General features: G+C 56.3%; 1 protein-coding gene across 3 annotated transcripts; it reads left to right on the forward strand.

Moving 5' to 3' along the window:
- Nucleotides 1–1,761: 1,761 nt before the first annotated feature.
- ALDH3A2 (aldehyde dehydrogenase 3 family member A2) lies at nucleotides 1,762–18,653 on the forward strand. Of its 3 annotated transcripts, none has more exons than XM_057716103.1 (11): nucleotides 1,762–1,962; nucleotides 3,222–3,453; nucleotides 4,195–4,280; nucleotides 5,945–6,153; nucleotides 7,185–7,302; nucleotides 8,968–9,109; nucleotides 10,681–10,847; nucleotides 12,093–12,192; nucleotides 13,401–13,636; nucleotides 14,333–14,440; nucleotides 17,072–18,653. In XM_057716103.1, exons 1-10 carry the CDS (start codon nucleotides 1,810–1,812, stop codon nucleotides 14,432–14,434), a joined length of 1,545 nt encoding a protein of 514 aa, XP_057572086.1. In that variant the 5' UTR covers nucleotides 1,762–1,809; the 3' UTR covers nucleotides 14,435–14,440; nucleotides 17,072–18,653. The 3 variants fall into 3 exon arrangements, with proteins under 3 accessions (XP_057572086.1, XP_057572087.1, XP_057572088.1); XM_057716105.1 differs by having other exon boundaries at nucleotides 1,825–1,962; nucleotides 3,182–3,453; nucleotides 17,072–18,651; XM_057716104.1 differs by lacking the exon at nucleotides 14,333–14,440 and having other exon boundaries at nucleotides 1,766–1,962; nucleotides 17,072–18,510.
- The last annotated feature ends 24 nt before the right edge of the window (nucleotides 18,654–18,677 follow it).

Here is an 18,677-nt window from a genome sequence, read left to right on the forward strand (position 1 = left end):
CAGAAAAAATCTTTTATGGCAGAGCCTATCTTCCCTCAGCATCTACCAGTTTCTTTCTTTCATCAGTTTTGGCTTGCAAACCTTGTGACTCTGAGGTAAACATATGTAAATAACTTCTTAATCTTATATCTAAGCAAACGATAGCCCTTAGCACCCATACCTATGCCTAATGTCTACGCCTATACTTATGTCTGCTGCAATCATGAGCATTACAAAAAGAGCCACCCCTCCCTTTTCTCCAGCATTTAGTAGCCTGAGGTACCTGCCTTTTCCACCAGGGAGTGGTGGGAGGGGACTTGGTGGGGCAGACACGGAGAAAGAATGTGTCAAACCCTGGTTCTTTCCTGAGGACACAGAAACAGGGAGGGGAAGTGGGTGGTAGGCATAGTATTATAAAGAAACAAAGAACAGAATGGAAAATGGGTGGAGATGGTCTGGGGCCTGTCCGTGCGGATCGGATCGGATCGGATCGGATCCTCCTGCTCCGGAATGCCCTTCCAAGGAGTTCTCACCTTGCGGTCCTCCTTGGACCCTGGTGACCTTGTCACAGCGTTGGCTTGTCCAGAAGGCTCCCGACGGCTTTCCTCCTCCAGCTCCTACGGGAAGAACGCACTGGAAGCCAGCTGGCAGGAGACGCTGGGAAAGCAGTTCACACGTGGTTGGAGTCTGCAGGACGCATCACAAAAGGGCAAGTGGAGGACTGAGAAATGACCCATCAACAACCTTCCCTGGGTCCACAGCAGAGGCGGGGCCCGCAGGGCCACACTGCATGAAGTGCAGGTGGAAACAGGGCGCAAGGCGCTGGATCCAACGGTGCTTTGCAGCTAGGCCCAAAGAGGAGAGTCAGGAAGACCCCAAGGACTCTGGCCCGAGAGTGGGGCCACGGATGGTACCCTTCACTGAGACTGGGGGCGCTGGAGGAGGTGCGCACTGTGCACGTCTAGTGGATGAAGAGACGCCTCTAAGGTGCCTGCTGCGAATCCCAGCGTGAACGGGATGGAGCTGAACGTACCCCTTGGAGTTGGGAGGAAAGGTGGGACCAGAGGAATGTGGCACCTCGGACCGCCCTCCACGGACTCGATGAGGCTGTGACCGTGGAAAGAGAAGAGGCCCAAGGGCTGAGCCCGCGGGCACCCGAACCCTTGAGAAGGCCTGGGAGGGGAGGAGAGGCCCGGCAGGGAAAACCCCAGGGGACTCGGCCCGGGAGGGAAAGGAACCAGAAGCGCGCAGGGCGGCCCGCGGAGGCCAGCAGCCGGCGACCACCTGTCCACCCCCGAGAGGCCAAGCCGAGGCCTGCAGCCCCGCAGCGCAGCCTCCCCCCGCGCGGCCCGGCGCTGCTTCCCGTCGGGGCACGGCACGCGCGCCGCGGGGGCGGCCAGCCACCTTGGGGGGGTCCTTCGCCTCAGGACGACGCGCTCCTCTCCTGCGCGGTGACGGCGGACGCGCGTGGCCGACACCCCGGGGCGGGCAGAGGGCGCCGCGGCCACGGCAGGCGCCGGCCAGAGGGTCCCGCCGCGCCCGGGACCCCAGCCGCCGGGGGCAGCGCCGCGCGGGCCCGTCCCGGGGGGCGAGCGGGGGGCCGCCGGGCCCGGAGCAAGGATGCGCTGGGCGGGCTGCCGCGGGGCTGGCTGAGCCGGGCGGGCCGAGGGGCGGCTCGGTGCCCGGGGCTGGGGGGGGGGGGGCCGGGGAGCGCGGCGCCCGCCCGGCGGCGGTCACGTGGGCGCGCCCGGCCAATCGGCGCGGCGGAGGAGCGGCACCGCCCGGCGCCCTCCACGGAGCCCGACCTCCCCTGTCCCCGCAGACCCGGCCATGCAGCGCGAGGTGCAGCGGGTTCGCGCGGCCTTCGGCTCCGGCCGCTCGCGCGCGCTGGCGTTCCGGCGGCGGCAGCTGGAGGCCCTGCGCGCGATGGTGCAGGAGCGCGAACGGGACATCCTGGCGGCCCTCGCCGCGGACCTGAGCAGGGTGCGCCCGGCCCTCCCCTCCCCCCTCCCCTTCCCCCCCCCGCTCCCCGTTCCCCCCCGCTCCCCTTCCCCCCCCACTCCCCTTCCTCCTCCCTCCCTCCCCTTCCCCCCCCCCACTGCCTCCTGCCTCCTGCCTCCTGCCTCCTGCACCCGCCTCGGGGGCCGCAGGCCTCTTCCTCCGGGGCGGGTACCTGGTTCTGACCGCGGGGTTTCTTGCGCACACGCGGGATCTTGCCGGTCGCCGCTGCGCTCAGGTTGTCCCCCGCGGCGTTACGTGTTAGATCCGTTCCCCCGCGAGTCACCCGGGGACCTCCCTTCGGGGCACACGGTGCTTCCGGGGTCTGGGAGGGGGTATGAGAGCCCGAGTCTGCAACAGGCTCCCAGGCGATACCAAGCGGCCCTGTTTTAGAACCACGCTTGGAGTAGACGGGTTCTGGGGGAGTGTTTAGGGTCTCAATAGAGACCCCTGTGTTTTATGGTACGATTGTCACCATTTTGGTTTTACTTTTTCCCTTCATTCTAGGGGGTGACAAGGCCTTGCTCCCGCATTGAGAGACTCCGTCCCTCACTTCCCCCCAAAGATTATTTTGAGAGGTAGTTACATCAGTAGTAACAGCAGGAACTATGAAATTTCCTTTATAGCACTTTTGGCGGAGAGGGACAGTGATGTCAAATAATTAAAGTGGATTTAAGTAGGATACCCGAACAGTCTTAAATCATTCACTCTGCAGGCATTTCTGAGCGTGTATAGAGGATTGCTGGAGAAGAACAATAAATTCCTCGCCTTTGAGGGTTTTCAGTTTGGGAGACAAAACGGCCACGGATAAAGCGGGAGTGTAGCTGTAAGCCTGTGTGTTAAGGGTGAAGTGTTAACATAGAGGTGAAAGTGTGATGACTGTGGTGCACACCACTGTTAATTAGGGAAGTCTTCCCGAAGGAGTGAATGTTTAAGCCTGACTTTAAATGGCTCAGATCAGTAAAAAAAGGATTTAGAGGGACTGATATATTAAGGGAATTAGCAACTCCTCCCTGTGGGCTTGGAGGGTGCAGAGGAATCTGCATGGCAAACCAGCTAGTCTGGCCCAACACTTTTTGTTGTTGGCAATGCTGCAGCATTCTTACCAGACATGCAGGATCTTACCCAAGCAGGGATGGAACCCATGCCCCCCCGCAGTGGAAGCACGGAGTCCTAACCCTGGCCCGTCGCTTCTGACATTCAGGGCCAAGTGTGTCACACCCACTGTGACCCTCTCATAACAGAGTGAGTTGAACGGATACAGTCAAGAAGTCATCACCGTGCTGATGGAAATCGATCTCGTGCTGGAGAGGCTTCCTGAATGGGCTGCTGCTAAACCAGCTCAGAAGAATCTGCTCACCATGCTGGACGAGGCCTACATCCAGCCAGAGCCCCTGGGCGTCGTGCTGATTATTGGAGCTTGGAACTACCCGTTTCTCCTCATCATCCAGCCTCTGATTGGAGCCATCGCTGCAGGTCTGGTGTCAGCGTCTGTCCTTCTGCCGTCTTCGAGGGCGTAGTCTCTCCCGTTGGTTGTACGTTAGGGATGGGGGTTAGCTAAGTGCACTTGCTGTGGCAGTTACCTTGGTTTACAGCAGCAGGGTATGGAGAATTCCTGGTCGTTGTGACTTCTGCAGTGGGCTCCAGAGCTGTGCGCAGTGACGGCTTTCCGGAGGCCTGGAAAGTGAACCTGTGAGGGTGTAGAGGCGTGCGCCAGGCTGGGCCAGGAGGCAGACGTCCATGTTCTCAGGTGGTTTCCGTTGCCACCTCTGGCTTTAGGTGAACTGAGCGATTCTGTCTGACCCCTTTCTTCAATCAAGTAAGGGCTCTGGGAGTAATGCTCGCTTGGGCACAGCAGGTGCCACGGGATTCGTTTCTCAGTGACCCAGGATCCAGACGAACAGCTTTATGTTCACCAGGCTTGTTTGTGCAGTAATCCCGGGGCAGACAGGAAATGCAAGGGTGGGAGCGAGAACAGGGAGGGAACGCCGGGGCCGATGGGGCCTCCTGTTGAGGACCTGAGTGGGGAGAACTGAGGAGCGAGCCTTTGGGAAAGAGGCAGTGGGATGGGTGCGCACGCGCGCGGTGAGGCAGGCAGAGCCAGAAGTAACCGGAGACGTTAACCCTGAGCCTATGCTCCCCACGCGAGCACTGTCTTGGTGGACGTCAGAGTCCCTCAAGTACAGACAGCGTTGTCCTGCTCTTCGCTTTGTTTAGGAAATGCTGCAATTGTCAAGCCTTCTGAAGTGAGTGAAAATACAGCCAAGGTCTTGACTAAGCTGCTCCCTCAGTACTTAGACCAGGTAAGAGTGCCTGCCCTTCTCTGGGGCATGCGTCTGTCTGTCCGTTGTGGGAAACACACGCTGCTCTTCTTGCTGGCTCATGTCATTGGTGGTCAGGCCTCCACGCCCACTTCTCTCAGCCTCCATGTGTAGCCTAGTTCCAAAACAAACTGTGGTGTGTGTCGGCACCCCTGCTATCTGCAAAGCCTCCGCTGCCCTCTGGCATTATTGAATTAACCCTTGTTCGATCTGCCGTGGTTTTAGGTGTGTCCATTTAGCGAGTTACTTAACCAGGGATTGTGCTGTGCTGGGCGCTCCTAACAAGGTAGGGTTACGCACATCTGCATTTAAGTGGGCGTGTTTGTGGCCTGGAAACTACAGAAAGGAAAAGGCCTCCTGACCCAGAGCATGGCCCCTCACTCAGAGTTAAAGTGCCAGCTGGTATTTAAGAGTACAGGGGACTTCCTTGGTGGCGCAGTGGTTGAGAATCCGCCTGCCAGTGCAGGGGACATGGGTTCGAGCTCTGGTGCAGGAAGATCCCACGTGCGGCGGAGCAGCGAAGCCCGTGCACCACAACTACTGAGCCTGTGCTCTAGAGCCCACGAGCCACAACTACGGAAGCCCACATGCCTAGAGCCTGTGCTCCACAACAAGAGAAGCCACCGCAGTAAGTAGCCTGCTCACCGCCACAAAGAGTTGCCCCCGCTCGCTGCACGTAGAGAAACCCCACACACAGCAACGAAGACCCAACACAGCCAAGAGTAAATAAACTGATAAATAATACATAAATCTTAAAAAAAAAAAAAAGTACTGGACGCTGCGGAGAGGAAACGCGCTCTGAAGCAGAGGTCTGCCACCCCCCCTCTCGGAGGAGGTCGCGGTGCCGCATGAACTCGGCCGTGGGCCCTGCAGGAAGGCATCCTCGGTGCGCATCCGGGAGAGGCCACCGTGAAGCGTCAGCGCTGTAGTCGGACGCGTTTTCTGATGACCACCCACTGGGCCACCTCGGGCTCTCGCAGGAGCTGTGTTGTCCGTGTCGGTGGCCACCGCGCAGCATTCGGGTGGTGCCAGGGTCTGCCCACATCTGCCTCTGCCGTCTGCTCTCTGCTGTTGCTCTTCACGCTGTTACTGGTCTCTCCAGCACTGTGACAGCTCTGGCGTCCGCACAGCGCACGTCGGGGCTCAGTGCAGAGCCCTGTGCCACCGCCCCATCAGGAGCCGGGGCTGAGCCCCGGAGGCGTCGGGTGGCGGCCAGTGGGCGTAGGAGGCTAGTGGCAACGGGCCTGCCCCTGGGCCCCACCCCCAGCCATGCCTCACATATTCAGCAGCAGTTCCTTGGTTTACCCCCGTGGCCTGAGCCCTGCGCTGAGTGAGTGCAGAGAGGACGTCCAGGTGGACACGCCTGGGGCCTGTCCTGTGGTCGCTGACAGCGGCCCTCGTGCGTTTCCTGGGTCAGATCTGACCATTTCCTCCTCTCCTCTGTCCTTGCTGGGCTGTGCAGGAAACGCTGGACTCTGGCCAGCCTCGCTGCAGATCGTGGTTCTCGGGTGCCATCAGGCTCTCCCCGACGTCCCCATCCTCTCCCTTGCCAGTCTCCACCTTTCCCTGGTTGTACCGAATGCGACATGTTTACGCCAGATGACAGGTTCATTCCGTGACGCAGTGCGTGTGTGTGTGTCTTTGAGGACCTGTATGCTGTTGTGAATGGTGGTGTCGAGGAAACCACGGAGCTTCTGAAGCAGCGATTTGACCACATTCTCTACACGGGAAACGCCGCCGTGGGGAAGGTTGTCATGGAAGCCGCTGCCAAGCACCTGACCCCTGTGACCCTTGAACTGGGAGGGAAGAGCCCGTGTTACGTCGACAGAGACTGTGACTTGGACGTTGCCTGCAGGTGAGGCTGGTTCCCTGGATTCTCCTGGCTCCCAGGGCCCTCGTGGGGGTGGGTGCTGTCCTCACAGGGAGCAGAGCTCTTTCACAGAGCTCTTGGTGCCAGGGCCAGAAGAGGTAAGCATGGGGTCACACGGTTGTCCTTAGCAGTGAGGGAAGAGTTCTCTCTGTTCCTGAGATCACAGACCTGGCAAGAAGTGTTACTGTCCTGCTGGTGGCTGGTCCAGGAAGTAGATAACGCCACGTGTTGTGTGAGCCTCGTAGCATCTTTAAATTCCCAAAGAAAGGGCGTTACGCTGATCTCTTCACTGAGTTCCTTTGTTAAGAAAACCAATAATCCTCATCTTTTAACTGAGAATAGCATCTTACATCTGAGAACTAGAAAATGGGAGGTTTCGGGTTGTTTCTGCTAAATCAGTTTAGCTGACAGGAAGTGCCCAAACCCACAACTGACATGCTGGGGTGACGTGGCTTTCCCTCGCCTTCAGAGGAGGGGAGCAGGGAGGGGCTGGGGCTGGGCGGGGGCGGGGTGGCTCCGTAGGCAGACGTCTGCTAGTGGAACAGGAGACCCTCAGCTGGTGGATTTCCACCCCAGCGCGGGCACAGCCCAGAGCGGGGAGGGCTGCCGGTCCCGCTTGCACCTGGCGGCCTGCAGCCGGCCCTGAAGCCACGTCAGGAGCCGTGGCGTCTGTGGAACCCCTGTCCTCCCATGTGTCCTCTTGGCTGGAATGGGAGGAGGAAGAGGGTGTCAGGAGGCTGTTTCTCTCTTTTCCTGCCACAGGCAGTAGCTTCCCTGCGTATAAAGTAGTGTTTCTCATGAACTGGCATTAGGCTTATAGAATGTCCATAAAATACTCTGACAATTGAAAGTGCGTTCCCATTTCCAACCGATTTAGAGATGAGTTTTTGAAACTTTTTTTTCTATCAAGATTACCAAGTGCATCAGTGAGTACGGCTGGTTGAAAGACGTACAGACAGCACAGGGGTGCGTGGCAGGTGTGTGGGGTCTGAACTTGGTGTTGGTGCTTTTCCCAGACGCATCGCCTGGGGCAAGTACATGAACTGCGGTCAGATGTGCATCGCCCCCGACTACGTGCTCTGCGAGCCGTCCCTCCAGGACGCGATTGTGCAGAAGGTGAAGGAGGCCGTGAAGGTTCGTGGTTCCCACCTCTGCGTCCACTGCTGTCACTGGGATACGGAGTGAAGTCAGCCACTTGCAGGCAGCCTCCCCCCACCCCCACACGTTCCAGCAGCACACACGGCCCAACTGGTTTCCTGGCCAACGGGAAACACTCTGGGAGAATGCCTGCGGGAGGAGTGAGGCTGGTGTGACACATGCCGACACTGTCTGTGTGATCTGTTGGTGGCACCAGCGGGTTAGGTGTAGCCCAGTAGCTATTCCGTGGTTTGGGGGGCAGTTGCCAGGCCTCTGCAGTGCAGTCAAGGCCCCTGGCACGTGGCCGCGGCCGATCAAGGTTATCTTGGCTGTGCAGGAGGTTTAGAGAGGCCTGTGGTTTCAAGGAGCCAGTGAATCCACGCCTCTTTGTGGTGCACTCTTGATGTGGCCATCAGTCTTTGAGGGCGTTTCAGGTGGCGATCTCTAGCAAGGGGACCAAGGAAGGCTGCATGCTGGTGTCCTGAGCTGAGCCAGAAGGAATGTAGGACTTGGACGGGAGAAAGGATGGGGTGAAGCTGTGACCGTTCGGGGGTGGGAGCGGGTCGTGAAGCCCCCCCCCAGCTGGAGGAGTTACTGGAACAGCTATTGTTCACTCCCTGGGTGCTGACCGAACCCAGAAAGGAAGGCTCCGGAACACCCAGGAGCGACGTACGTGAGCAGGGGGTGCTGGGGGTCTTGATGTGGAAGCTGGACTCCATGGTGGGACCGCGATGGGGCCAGACGAGGGGAGCGTGGAAGGGGACGTGGCCTGACTCCGGGAAGAGGCTGGGGCTGCACGAGATGTGCTCGGTGAGTGTGGTGATGAGCCGGGTTTCCGGGGGCATCCGTTCTCTCGTCACCGTGGTTCTCCACTGAGGTTCACTGGGAGCTGTGTGAGGGAAGTTTCCAGTCCTCGCTCTCCGGAGACGTGGTTCAGGTGGGCTGGGGTCTGCAGGTGATTCTGAGGCGCAGCCAGCACTGAAAACCGCGCTCGTGGCTCCGGCGTTCGGGCCCAGCTTGCATGTCAGCGAGCTGCCCAGGACCTGCTTCCCACCCAGACTTGAGGCTGGACAGTGCTTGTGCCTGCTGGAGAGCTGACGGAGGGCTCCCACGGGGCTGACTGCCTGGTTTCCGAGGGTCTCTTACTCTGCTTGATTTATCAAAAGTGTTTTGATCTTTTGAGTGGTTTCACGGTTATCTGTGACTAGTGGAAATTTCAGTCCAGAGAAGATACAACACGAAGAAGACATAGCACGAAACTCAGCAAACTCTTTCTGTAAAGGGGTACACCGTCTGTACCTCAGGCTTTGCAGGCCACAGGGCCTCTGCCCCCGCCACCGCCCAGCTCCTCGCAGAGGGAGAGTGGCCAGCGCCAGTAGGCCCTGATACGGGCAAGACCCCCATACTTCCTCAGACTCCACCCCCAGGAGGGCCCCGTGCCAACCCCCGAAACCTTGGAAAATGGGAGATTTATGTATGTGCTTTAATTCCCATCCTTGACCTGTCAGAGAGCTTAACCTTACTACCGATGAAGTGCTTGAGGGCTGCGGGCTGTGATTCTGTGAGGATATAAAACCAGATCCGGGGGCATGAGTGAATTTTTTAATTATTAAATTAAAATGTGGGTGTTTGGTGACAAGTGAATTCTATTGTTTTAAACAGGAATTTTATGGAGAAAATATAAAAGAATCCCCTGACTATGAAAGGATCATCAATCTTCGTCATTTTAAGAGGCTACGAGGTTTGCTTGAAGGACAGAAGATAGCTTTTGGTGGAGAAATGGATGAGGCTACACGGTACATAGGTAACGAGCCTCGCCTTGCCCTGCGGGGAGGGGCAGCTTAACCGCTTTTACTAGCACTGTTTACTGACCCTGAATAGACTTTTAGGGTTCGGGTGTTTGAGAAACTTAAATACTGCTTCTGCTATATGGCTTTGTCACAAACCACTTAAAGATGATTTTATATATATGTTGAATAACTCTACCTAGCTGTTAGTATTTACACACATATTTTAATTTTTTTCTTCCTGGCAACCTTGAGAAGCAGAACCAAACTCTCTGTGATTGTTTCCAGTTTAAGGCTGGGAAAATGGCCCAGAGGAGGAAACAGCTCAGCCCCAGTTCTGCAGCCAGCCGGTGCAGGGCCCTCAGAAAGAGCTTTCCACCTGTTGTGCTCGACCTCGTGATCTGTTTACTGTCTTTTCACATTCTTTGTTTTTCGCCATGACTGTGCATCACTTTTGAATTGTAAACACATTTATCTAAACTAGCACCTAAGGTGAGAGAAGAATTACGCATGAAGTTGGTGAAAAAGCTGCTCTACGTCTTTGCACCTGTCTCCTCTTATCAGAGGATGCTGCCCATCACCTAAAAATCCCAGCTTTTCAAAACCAGAACTAAAAGGACTTAAACAGTACGGGGAAACGTGTGCTCTCGGCCCATTCGTTCAGCAGCTCAGGGACGCCCCCAGAGCCCCCGGGGGTTCGTCTCTGGGTCCTGCCGCCCAGCACGGCGACGGCCCACCTGTAGCCCGCAGCAGTGGGAGGCAAGTCGGCCATGGTGAGCTCAGATGAGTTAGGAACTCCCCTGACCTGGGCAGGGTCACCTTGCTGAGTGTGGGGCTCTGCAGTGGGGGTGGGCAGGGAAGCCGCAGGCAGGGGCGCTGGGGCAGCCGCTACGGTACCTGGGGGGCGTGCAGGGGAGCGCCGGCCCCGCCTCACGGCCGAACAACCTGGTGGGGCGCGTGGGCAGAGGGGCGAGCTGCTTGTTCTGTCCCGGCTCTTCTCCCTGAGTCGACCCTCCAGCCTGTCCACAGGGTCTCCCCAAGCGCGGCGGCTTGGGGACTCGATGATGTGGATGCCGGACGCCCCACAGAGCTCTTCAGAATCCACATAATTGTCCTCTCTGCATCCTTCCCCAGAGTGGACGGGGCGCTGAGCTAAGGCTTAGGGAATCCCCACATTTCATGACGTTTTCTGAACCTAACGCGGTTGACATCGAGGTCAAAGAATCACAGGCAGGAACGCACTTGAATTAAGCGGTGCTGCTTTGATCCACCCTCAGACGGGGCCGTCTGCGCTCCCGGGAAGCCTGCCTGTCCACAGACAGACGCAGGCACGTGGTGCTGGGCGGGGTAGACAGGCGGAGGGCTGACTCGAGCCTGTATCTCCCCTGGGTTTGCACAAGGATCCCTGACACACACATGTGGAGACGTGTAGTAATTTCACAGTTCATCCATGTACGCGGGACTTGTCTTAGCAGGTGACCCTCTGGTGGGAGGGGAAGGGTGTGGGAGACCCAGTGAGCCCAGCGTGGCTGAGAGTGGGCGTTTCCGTCTTTGCTGGAGGGTTTCATCCTGCTTATTTCTTCCTCAGCCCCGACAATACTCACTGATGTGGATCCTGAAACCAAGGTGATGCAAGAAGAAATTTTTGGACCAATTCTCCCAATCGTGCCCGTGCAGAGTGCAGAGGCAGCCACCCGGTTCATAAATGAGCGCGAGAAGCCCCTGACTCTCTACGTGTTTTCCCGTAACAGTAAGGTAGGCCTCATGGCACGCAGCCCGCTCACGGAAGCCGTGCTCCACCTCTGCTGGGAAGCAGGTGGGAGTTGTTCCATCTGGTGCCGGGGCCCCTGGGGAGGCTCTTCTCACAGGCTGCTCTCTTGGGTAATGAGGCCCCAGGGTCACTGCTGTGACCTTCCCCTCACTCCCTGGGGCCAGAGCTGAGTCTCTGGGGCGGGTGTCACCCATCCGGTGACTCACAAACTCCTGCCTTGTCACCGGGAGGCTTTCACACACCAGCATCAGAAGCTCCTGTGCTGTGCCTGTGGGGCTCCCGCGGCGGAGCCCCCCTCACCCACGCAGTGTCCGTGCCCACATGGCCTGACGGGGTGGGTCTCTGGGGCTGCTGAGGCAGCGGCTGGGAAACCTCGGACTCGGGTCTCTGCAGCGACGTGACTTTGTGGTTGGAGCCGTGTTGCCGTCCCAGCCGGGCTGGCAGGTCACGTTGCGTCACTCCAGGCCCGGCAGCCCTGCCGCCACTCTCTGTGCAGCCCGTCTGTCCACACCTTGTGGTGACTGGCTGCTAAGGGACCTTGAGGCCAGGAGCCTCTGAAGAAAGGGGGAAGCTCGGAGGGGAGGGTGCAGCCAGGTGAGACAGAGGAATTCCCAAGGCACGTGTTCTCTGCAGAGCCTCTGCTGGGGCTGGGCAGGGCGCCCCGGGACTCTGGCGCTGCTGTCCGGGCACCGACCTCTACACACCGTCCAGAGAGACGGGCTGTGTGGGGCTCAGGAACGGGTTAGCAGCACACAGCAGTCTGGCGGTTGAGATGACCACAGGCAGGGGTGGACGGAGTGGAAGCTGAGGTCTGTGGCCTGGGCATGGGGTGGTGGGTCAGGCTCGGTCCCACGGTCAGTTATGACCTTTGCAACAGAGGACTTGGCGGGTTGGCAGCCAGGGGAGGTGACGTCTCCCAGTCAAGTTCATGGTGCCCATTTGGGTCCTGGGCCAGCCAGCCGTTTCCTTCAGTCTTAGGATGCTGCCTCTGAAATCTTGAGTGTTTTTTGCATTTCATAAACACGAAGTGATATCTGTTAATCGCACACTGTCATTTAGAGCAGAGGTAAAGAAATACTAACAGTTTTTAAAACTGGACTCGAGCCGGAACCGTCCCTGTAAGAAGGGCCCTGACTGCAGTCTCGGGGGGCTCGCGGCCCCCAGCCTCGAGGAGGACGTGGGGCCCAGGTGGGGGGCTGACCCAGAGCCTCTGCTCCTTCTGTCCTCAGCTCATCAAGCAGATGATCGACGGCACGTCCAGCGGGGGCGTCGTGGGCAACGACGTCATCATGCACTTCACGCTCAGCTCCCTGCCCTTCGGCGGCGTGGGTGAGGCCCTCCTGGTCACGGCTTTGCAGGCCGCTGCCCGCTCCCTCTCTGTCTGTAACGACTGTTGCCTCACTGGTTCATGCTTCTCCCAGATTTGGGGCATTTCTTTTTTTTTCTGTCTTTTTTTTTTTAATCTATTCATGTTGGCTTTGTTGGGTGTTCATTGCTCTGCGAGGGCTTTCTCTAGTTGCGGCAAGTGGGGGCCACTCCTCCTTATGGTGCGAGGGCTTCTGATTGCCGTGGCTTCTCTTGTTGCAGGGCACGGGCTCTAGGGATGCGGGCTTCAGTAGTTGTGGCACACGGGCTTAGTTGCTCCACAGCATGTGGGATCTTCCCAGAGCAGGGCTCGAACCCGTGTCCCCTGCATTGGCAGGCGGATTCTTAACCACTGTGCCACCAGGGAAGCCCTCGGGGCATTTCTTGGGCCAAAAATCAGGTCTCAGTAGAACTGATAAGCACGCTGTGTCCTTTATCGAATGAGGTAGTGTGTGGCGGGCTCACAGCACCAGAAGCAGACAGCAGCCGATGGCTTGAAGGTCCTTTTGCTTTTTTGGGGAAAAGGGGCAAAACCAAACAAAACACTATAGAAAGTTATAAGGGAAAGTGTAGTAACCTCCCAGGCATGAACACTGTTAATATTTTGGCTTGTAGTTTAGATTTTTTTTCTTTAAAATACACGTCTTTTGGTACATATTGCAAAATCTCCCTGCATCTTCATCTGTCACCTAAGTGATGCCCCAGCGGCCCAGCTCCCGGTCACCCGTGCCTGGTGCCTCATGCCGCACGCATGTCTGCCCAGCCCACGTGACCGAGTAGAGACGTGAGCACAGGGCTAAGAGGGCAGAGGTGTCCGCGGGCGCGTCGTTCCCCAGCCGCGTGACCCTGCCATCCAGGCCATCATTACTTCCCAGGAGCCTGGAGGAAGCAGGGGCTCAGCCACGTGCCACAGTGGGGAGGGGCGCCCATGGCTCACCGCGAAGGCCCTGCCCAGCCCCCTTTCCATCGCGGGGGGTGAGGCTGTGCTGAGAATGAGCTTGGTCCCTGGGATCAGTGACAGCCAGCACCCGGGAGCTGCCAGTCGCTGCCCTGCTCCCGGCGAGGGTCCCGTGCTGGGGGTCCACTGTGGAGGGGCGGTGGGGATGCCGTGTGCGCACAGAAGGAGCGCTGTCACCACAGCACAGCCGGTTTCATCTGTTCCTTTGTTTCAGGGTCCAGTGGGATGGGGGCGTATCACGGAAAATACAGTTTTGATACTTTTTCTCATCAACGTCCCTGTCTGTTAAAAAGCCTGAGGGGAGAAAGTGTCAACAAACTCCGATATCCTCCCAACAGCCAGTCGAAGGTGGACTGGGCAAAGCTTCTCGTCCTGAAACGGTTCAGCAGGGGAAAGCTCAGCCTGCTGCTGCTCGCCCTCCTGGGCGTCGTGGTGGCCGTGCTCATCAAGGTGAGTCCCCGGGGCTCGGGCGCCCGATGGCCACAGCTGCATCTCTCGTGTCTCGGGAGCGCCTCTGATCTCATAACCAGCTCTCTCTCATGTTGACTTTCAGCGTCGAAGGCTCTAAGGGTCAGGGACCTACAGGCTGCTGGGCGGCCCCTGCTTTTCTGAGCATCCGTGGCTGCCTCTGTGCTCGCGTGGCCGGGACTGTCTGGCCCACAGGCCTCAGCCCTGACGGGAGGCGTGTGCTGGCCCCTGGTCTGGGCGCTTAAAGCCCCGCAGAGCGTGCTTGCGGACGTCCAGGGCGCCCAGCTCCCTGATCCTCTTGCTGCTGGTGCTTCGGTGTCAGTCTGGTTCCTGGATGTGCGTGAGGCCGGCGTGCCTGCAGGTGGAGGAGAGGGCTGTGGTGGCAGGGTTGGCAGGGAAGCAGCTTTGGTGGAGGAAGCTTGACTGAGAGGTCACCTGTAGCATCTGTCTCTGGTGACTGGTCGTTGCAGACATGGACTTGCTAAGAGGCTCTCATGACAGCTGGCTTCCCAGGACAGTCGTATCCTTGGGGCAAAGCCAGATTCAAGCATGTAGTGGACACAGCTGTGTTCACATCTGTATCTAAATGTCAAAAGGGGGTCCGCTTACCTTATGGTGTCATGGCTTTGGTGGAATTGGAGATGTCAGTTGCATTTGAAATCATTTGGGTTTTCTCAGAAATACCAGGCTGTGCTGAGGAGAAAGGCCCTGGTGATTTTTCTGGGGATTCACAGACTGCTGTCCCGTGAGCAGCGCACAGAGCCGAGCTCTGTCTGTTGAGAGCAGGTAGGGCTGTTTCCTTCCTTTCTGTAAAGTGGGTCTGCTAGGGATGTGTTCTCTTCCATTCATTTGTTTTTCTGCACTTGGAGGCCTATGTTATATTGCAAAAAAGAACATTAACTTATTTGTTCCAGACATTGTGGACCTTAGCCCAGAGCATCAGAGTGTTAGAACCTAACTTAGCTGCAGGTTTTCAAGGGTGAGGTAGGGTTGCTAGACCCTTAGGATTAGAGGCCGTGGCTTAGCTAGGTCTGGATGAAGCACTCATCTTTTCCAGAAAAGGACAGGCACGTGCACTCAGCTGTCCAGGGGGACGTGCCCACTGACCCATTCTGACCTGATCACCACTCTTTGTTCCAGAATTTGAGAAAAATCTTACAAGAAGCTGGAGGTGACTATTTGTTTTGGTTTTGAGTTATTCCCGTTTTTTTTTTTTTAAAGTTCGACTTTAGAATTCACGTAGTAAACTTAGTGAATCAAAACATATCATGGGGCGTAGAACTGTGTTTTTCCTTCTGCATCTTCCTGAGGTTAGGTGTGCTTGGGCCTCTGGTCACTCTCTCTTTTCCCAAGACGTGGGTCCCCAGCCTGACAGCTGTCTTCTTGGTCGGGATGGAGTTTCTTCTTGGCCTTGTGGAAAATTCAGAGGTGCAGGCTGACTACGCCCCAGGGGGCTCCCGTATTCTCAGGAGGGTTCCCAGGTGCATCGCCCATGCCAGACAGGCTGGGACCGGCCAGGTAGCACACTCAGAGTTCCCGAAAGGGTCTGGCAGACAAACCTTTCTCTGGTAGGGACTAGAAAAGCACCCGTGTATAAAAACGCTTATTTAGCCAGAACGAGAAAGTATGGTTTCAACTTAGGGCTCTGAGAGCGACTTAATTATGACTTCAGGTGAGGCCGTTCCTGGGCGTGCAGGGCGCGGGCGTGGGCCCCCAGAGGTCCAAGCTGCTTCCAGCCCCACAGCTCTGCTCTCCTTCCCGGGAGCTGCCCTGTTCATTTTCCCGATCATTTTGGATTCAGAGTGAGATTGGGTAAAGATCTGGGGGGATCGTCCCCCTTTGCTGATTCTCTGCTCTTCTCTCTGAGCTTTTACCTGCTTTTTATCAAATCACCTTTTATTTTAAACAAAGGACTCTGAGCCTAAATTGTCCATCTATTTGAGGAATCTATTGGTGGCAAGTGCAAACATTTTTCTGAAATTGCTTTTTTGCACTTAGTAGTTATTTTGTTATGGGCTTGGATATGATTTTAATAATTTACCAGAATTAGAATATTTGGAACATTTTAAAATAGGGAATGGAAAGCCGCAATTATCAATGTAAAAGGAGCGTGTCAGGGTCTCAGAGTGGGGGAGTTTTTTATGTGCATGTTTGCCGAGACCAGCTCGGCGACTCGAGGTGAGTGACGGGTGCCGCAAGCTTGAAGAAGACACAGACACAGACTGAAGAGAAAAGTGGGACCTGGGGGGGCTCAAGACCTCTGGGATCAAGAGCCCTGCTGACTCGTCCCAGGTTGCTTTTATTGAGTTCTTCGGCTAACATTCTCAGGTTACACCCATAAACAATCAAAGGCCTCACATGACTGAGGCAATTATCTTTGTTTGCTTCCTGGGTCCGAGTTGAGCAGGTGTAGATTTGAGCTGGGCCTGGAGAGCAAAACAGCCCTGGGGGCAGGAGACCTCTCTCAGATATTGGGGGTCTGTGCCCCACCCCTGTTGGCCCCTCTGCGACTGTGCCTGTCTTAGGTTGTTCCTCCCTTGAGGAATCTTACCCGTCTCTGGCTAACCAGTCATCCTCCAGGGCCAAACACGGTGATATAAGGAAGGCTCTATGCACCACCCCTGTTGGCCCCTCTGCGGCTGTGCCTGTCTTAGGTTGTTCCTCCTCTGAGGAATCTTACCCGTCTTTGGCTAACCAGCCATCCTTCAGGGCCAAACAGGGTGATATTAGTCTCCACGCCCCGCACCCTCAGCTCCTCCACTGCTCAAGCAGGACATTCTGAATCCCATCGCTCGGCCCACATACTTTAACATTTTCAAGGTTTCAGAAAGGTTCCCGAATGTCTTCCCACACATGTTACACAAAGTAAAGTTCCAAAAAAGCTTAACATAAGCCACGGAAAGCATTGTAGGGGTTTTTAAAAGTCGAGGAATATAAAAGGGTAAAATTAATCAATGTCATCAGGCTGTTGAAAATTAAACCCGATGTTTGAACTGTGCGGTCACAGCCATGGGCTTTGAGCCTTAAGCGGGCAATGATGGAAATCCGTCCCTGCCCTGGAACTGGGGAAGCAGAGCTGTCCACCAGCTTTCAGGGTTCATGGGGGAAGTCAGCTTCCTCCTTGCAGAGCCAGGATGGGAAGTGAGTACTTGCAATGCGTGTCTCTGCTCTTGCCTCCTTGACATTGGACAGAGTACCGCCTCCAGCACCACCTGCGTTGTTGCTGTTGTTTTGGGGGGAGGGCGGCCCTCTTGTCCTCAGCCCAGCCGCACTTAGACTCTATGGGCCTTGCTGACACGGGCACTGAGAGGCGCGTAGGACAGGAGGGGCTTGTCATGGCCTGATCCCTGCCTGGGTTCCAGGGCTGGCGGGGGGCTCTAAACCGCGGGTAACCTGGACTCGTTTCTCCTCCCCCAGGCCTGCTACCACTGAAGAATGACCCCGTGCAGCCACCGCCTCCTCTCTACTCAGTTATCCTTCTACTCAAGAGTTAATGAACCAGTAACTTTTAAAACCTACCAAAAATTGTAAGAAAATATGCAAATGCACCATCATCGAAACTAAAAGTCATTGCCACTCGCCACTAATAAAACTCGTGTTTCAGCCAAAGCCCAGTACTCCCCACCCAGTACTGAGGACACTCAGGGAACCCTCCTGCCTTGAGCTCTGGGCCAGGGGAGGGGAGAGCACGCGGGGTGAACCCAAGTTCCCAGAACCTGCTCAGTGACTCCTCCACTCCCTGCTCCAGGGACGCAGAACACCCTGCCCCCACCCCCTCGGGCATCCCCCCGTGACACCTTCCAGGGCCTGGCCCCACCCAGGTTTCCAGGTCGCAGTCCAGAGAAGGGAGGCGAGGTCTCCCAGCCACCCCTCCAGGGCTCGAGGCACCAGAACGGGCATGGGGGGTCCCTGCCCCTCACCCGTTGGGACTTGAAGACCTGACCTCCGGGAGCCGGCCCTCCTTTCTCATCCACTCTCCATCCTGTCTTGCGCTTGGTTCGTGACAGTCCGTTGTGGCCGTCCACACGTGGCTTTGTGACTGATCACTCAGAGCACCTTGTAAATCCTAGGGCTTCCTGGAAGACGGTCGCCAATTTCATGCAAGTATCATTTGTCATTGGTAGGGTGTAGGAGTTAGTTCTGTGTCTTACAAAACCCAAGCGGCATTTTTTTGCTGCTGTCATGAAAGTGCTCGTAACTACTTACCCTCAGGTAGGAACTTCAGGTTGCAAGTTAGTGGCTCTTCAAGGATGAATCTTTAGTGTTTGTAATTACTCCTGTAGCACAGGCAAGTAAATGTCTCTCTTATAAACTTGAGAGAGAGGCCTTTCTGAATGGATTTGGTCCATAGAACTTAACGTGGGGACCACTTCCTGTCCTGGACAGGAGGCCTTGGTGTTCAGGACTGTGCAGCCTGAGAGCCTCGGGGGCTGGCGAGGGGTCACCTGGAGGACGACGCTCTGAAGCACAGAGGCTGGTCCACAGAAGAGGCAGAAGACACAGGGAGGGGACTCCCGAGCACGGCCGGGGGCGGGGGCTCCCAGCTGCGGGGGGCCCCCACATCTGGGAAGACTCTCTAGAACACAGGCTCCTCCGTTGAATGGGTCTGCTCCTTTAGGCTGTCTGCAATGCGTTACGTCCTCATCACAGGGTGAGGGGTTGAGGCTAGGTTAGGAGACAGCTGCTTAAACCATGGCTTTAATTATCAGTCATAAAATATCTCAATTTCAGTATGGAGTTTTCATTTGCTATATTGTACATTATACTTTCTAATTAAAATTGGCTTGCCTACTAGTATATTCTGCTTCAAAATAAATACATTATATTTGATAAAATTGCCATGAATTGTAATAATAGTCTTAGTTTTCAGATATGGCCTGTTGGAGACAATTCTTTGAACATGAGTTTTCTCCAACTATAGATCCACTTTTTGCCTTATCAGAGGTGGTGGTGGTCAGCTTTCTTTGATTCTTTCTCATTTTAAATTCTCAGCCAAAAAGGTTTTCTCAAGTTTTACTTTGTC

Source organism: Hippopotamus amphibius, chromosome 17, assembly GCF_030028045.1.
Source record: "Hippopotamus amphibius kiboko isolate mHipAmp2 chromosome 17, mHipAmp2.hap2, whole genome shotgun sequence".
In the NCBI taxonomy this organism is placed as follows: Eukaryota; Metazoa; Chordata; class Mammalia; order Artiodactyla; family Hippopotamidae; genus Hippopotamus; species Hippopotamus amphibius.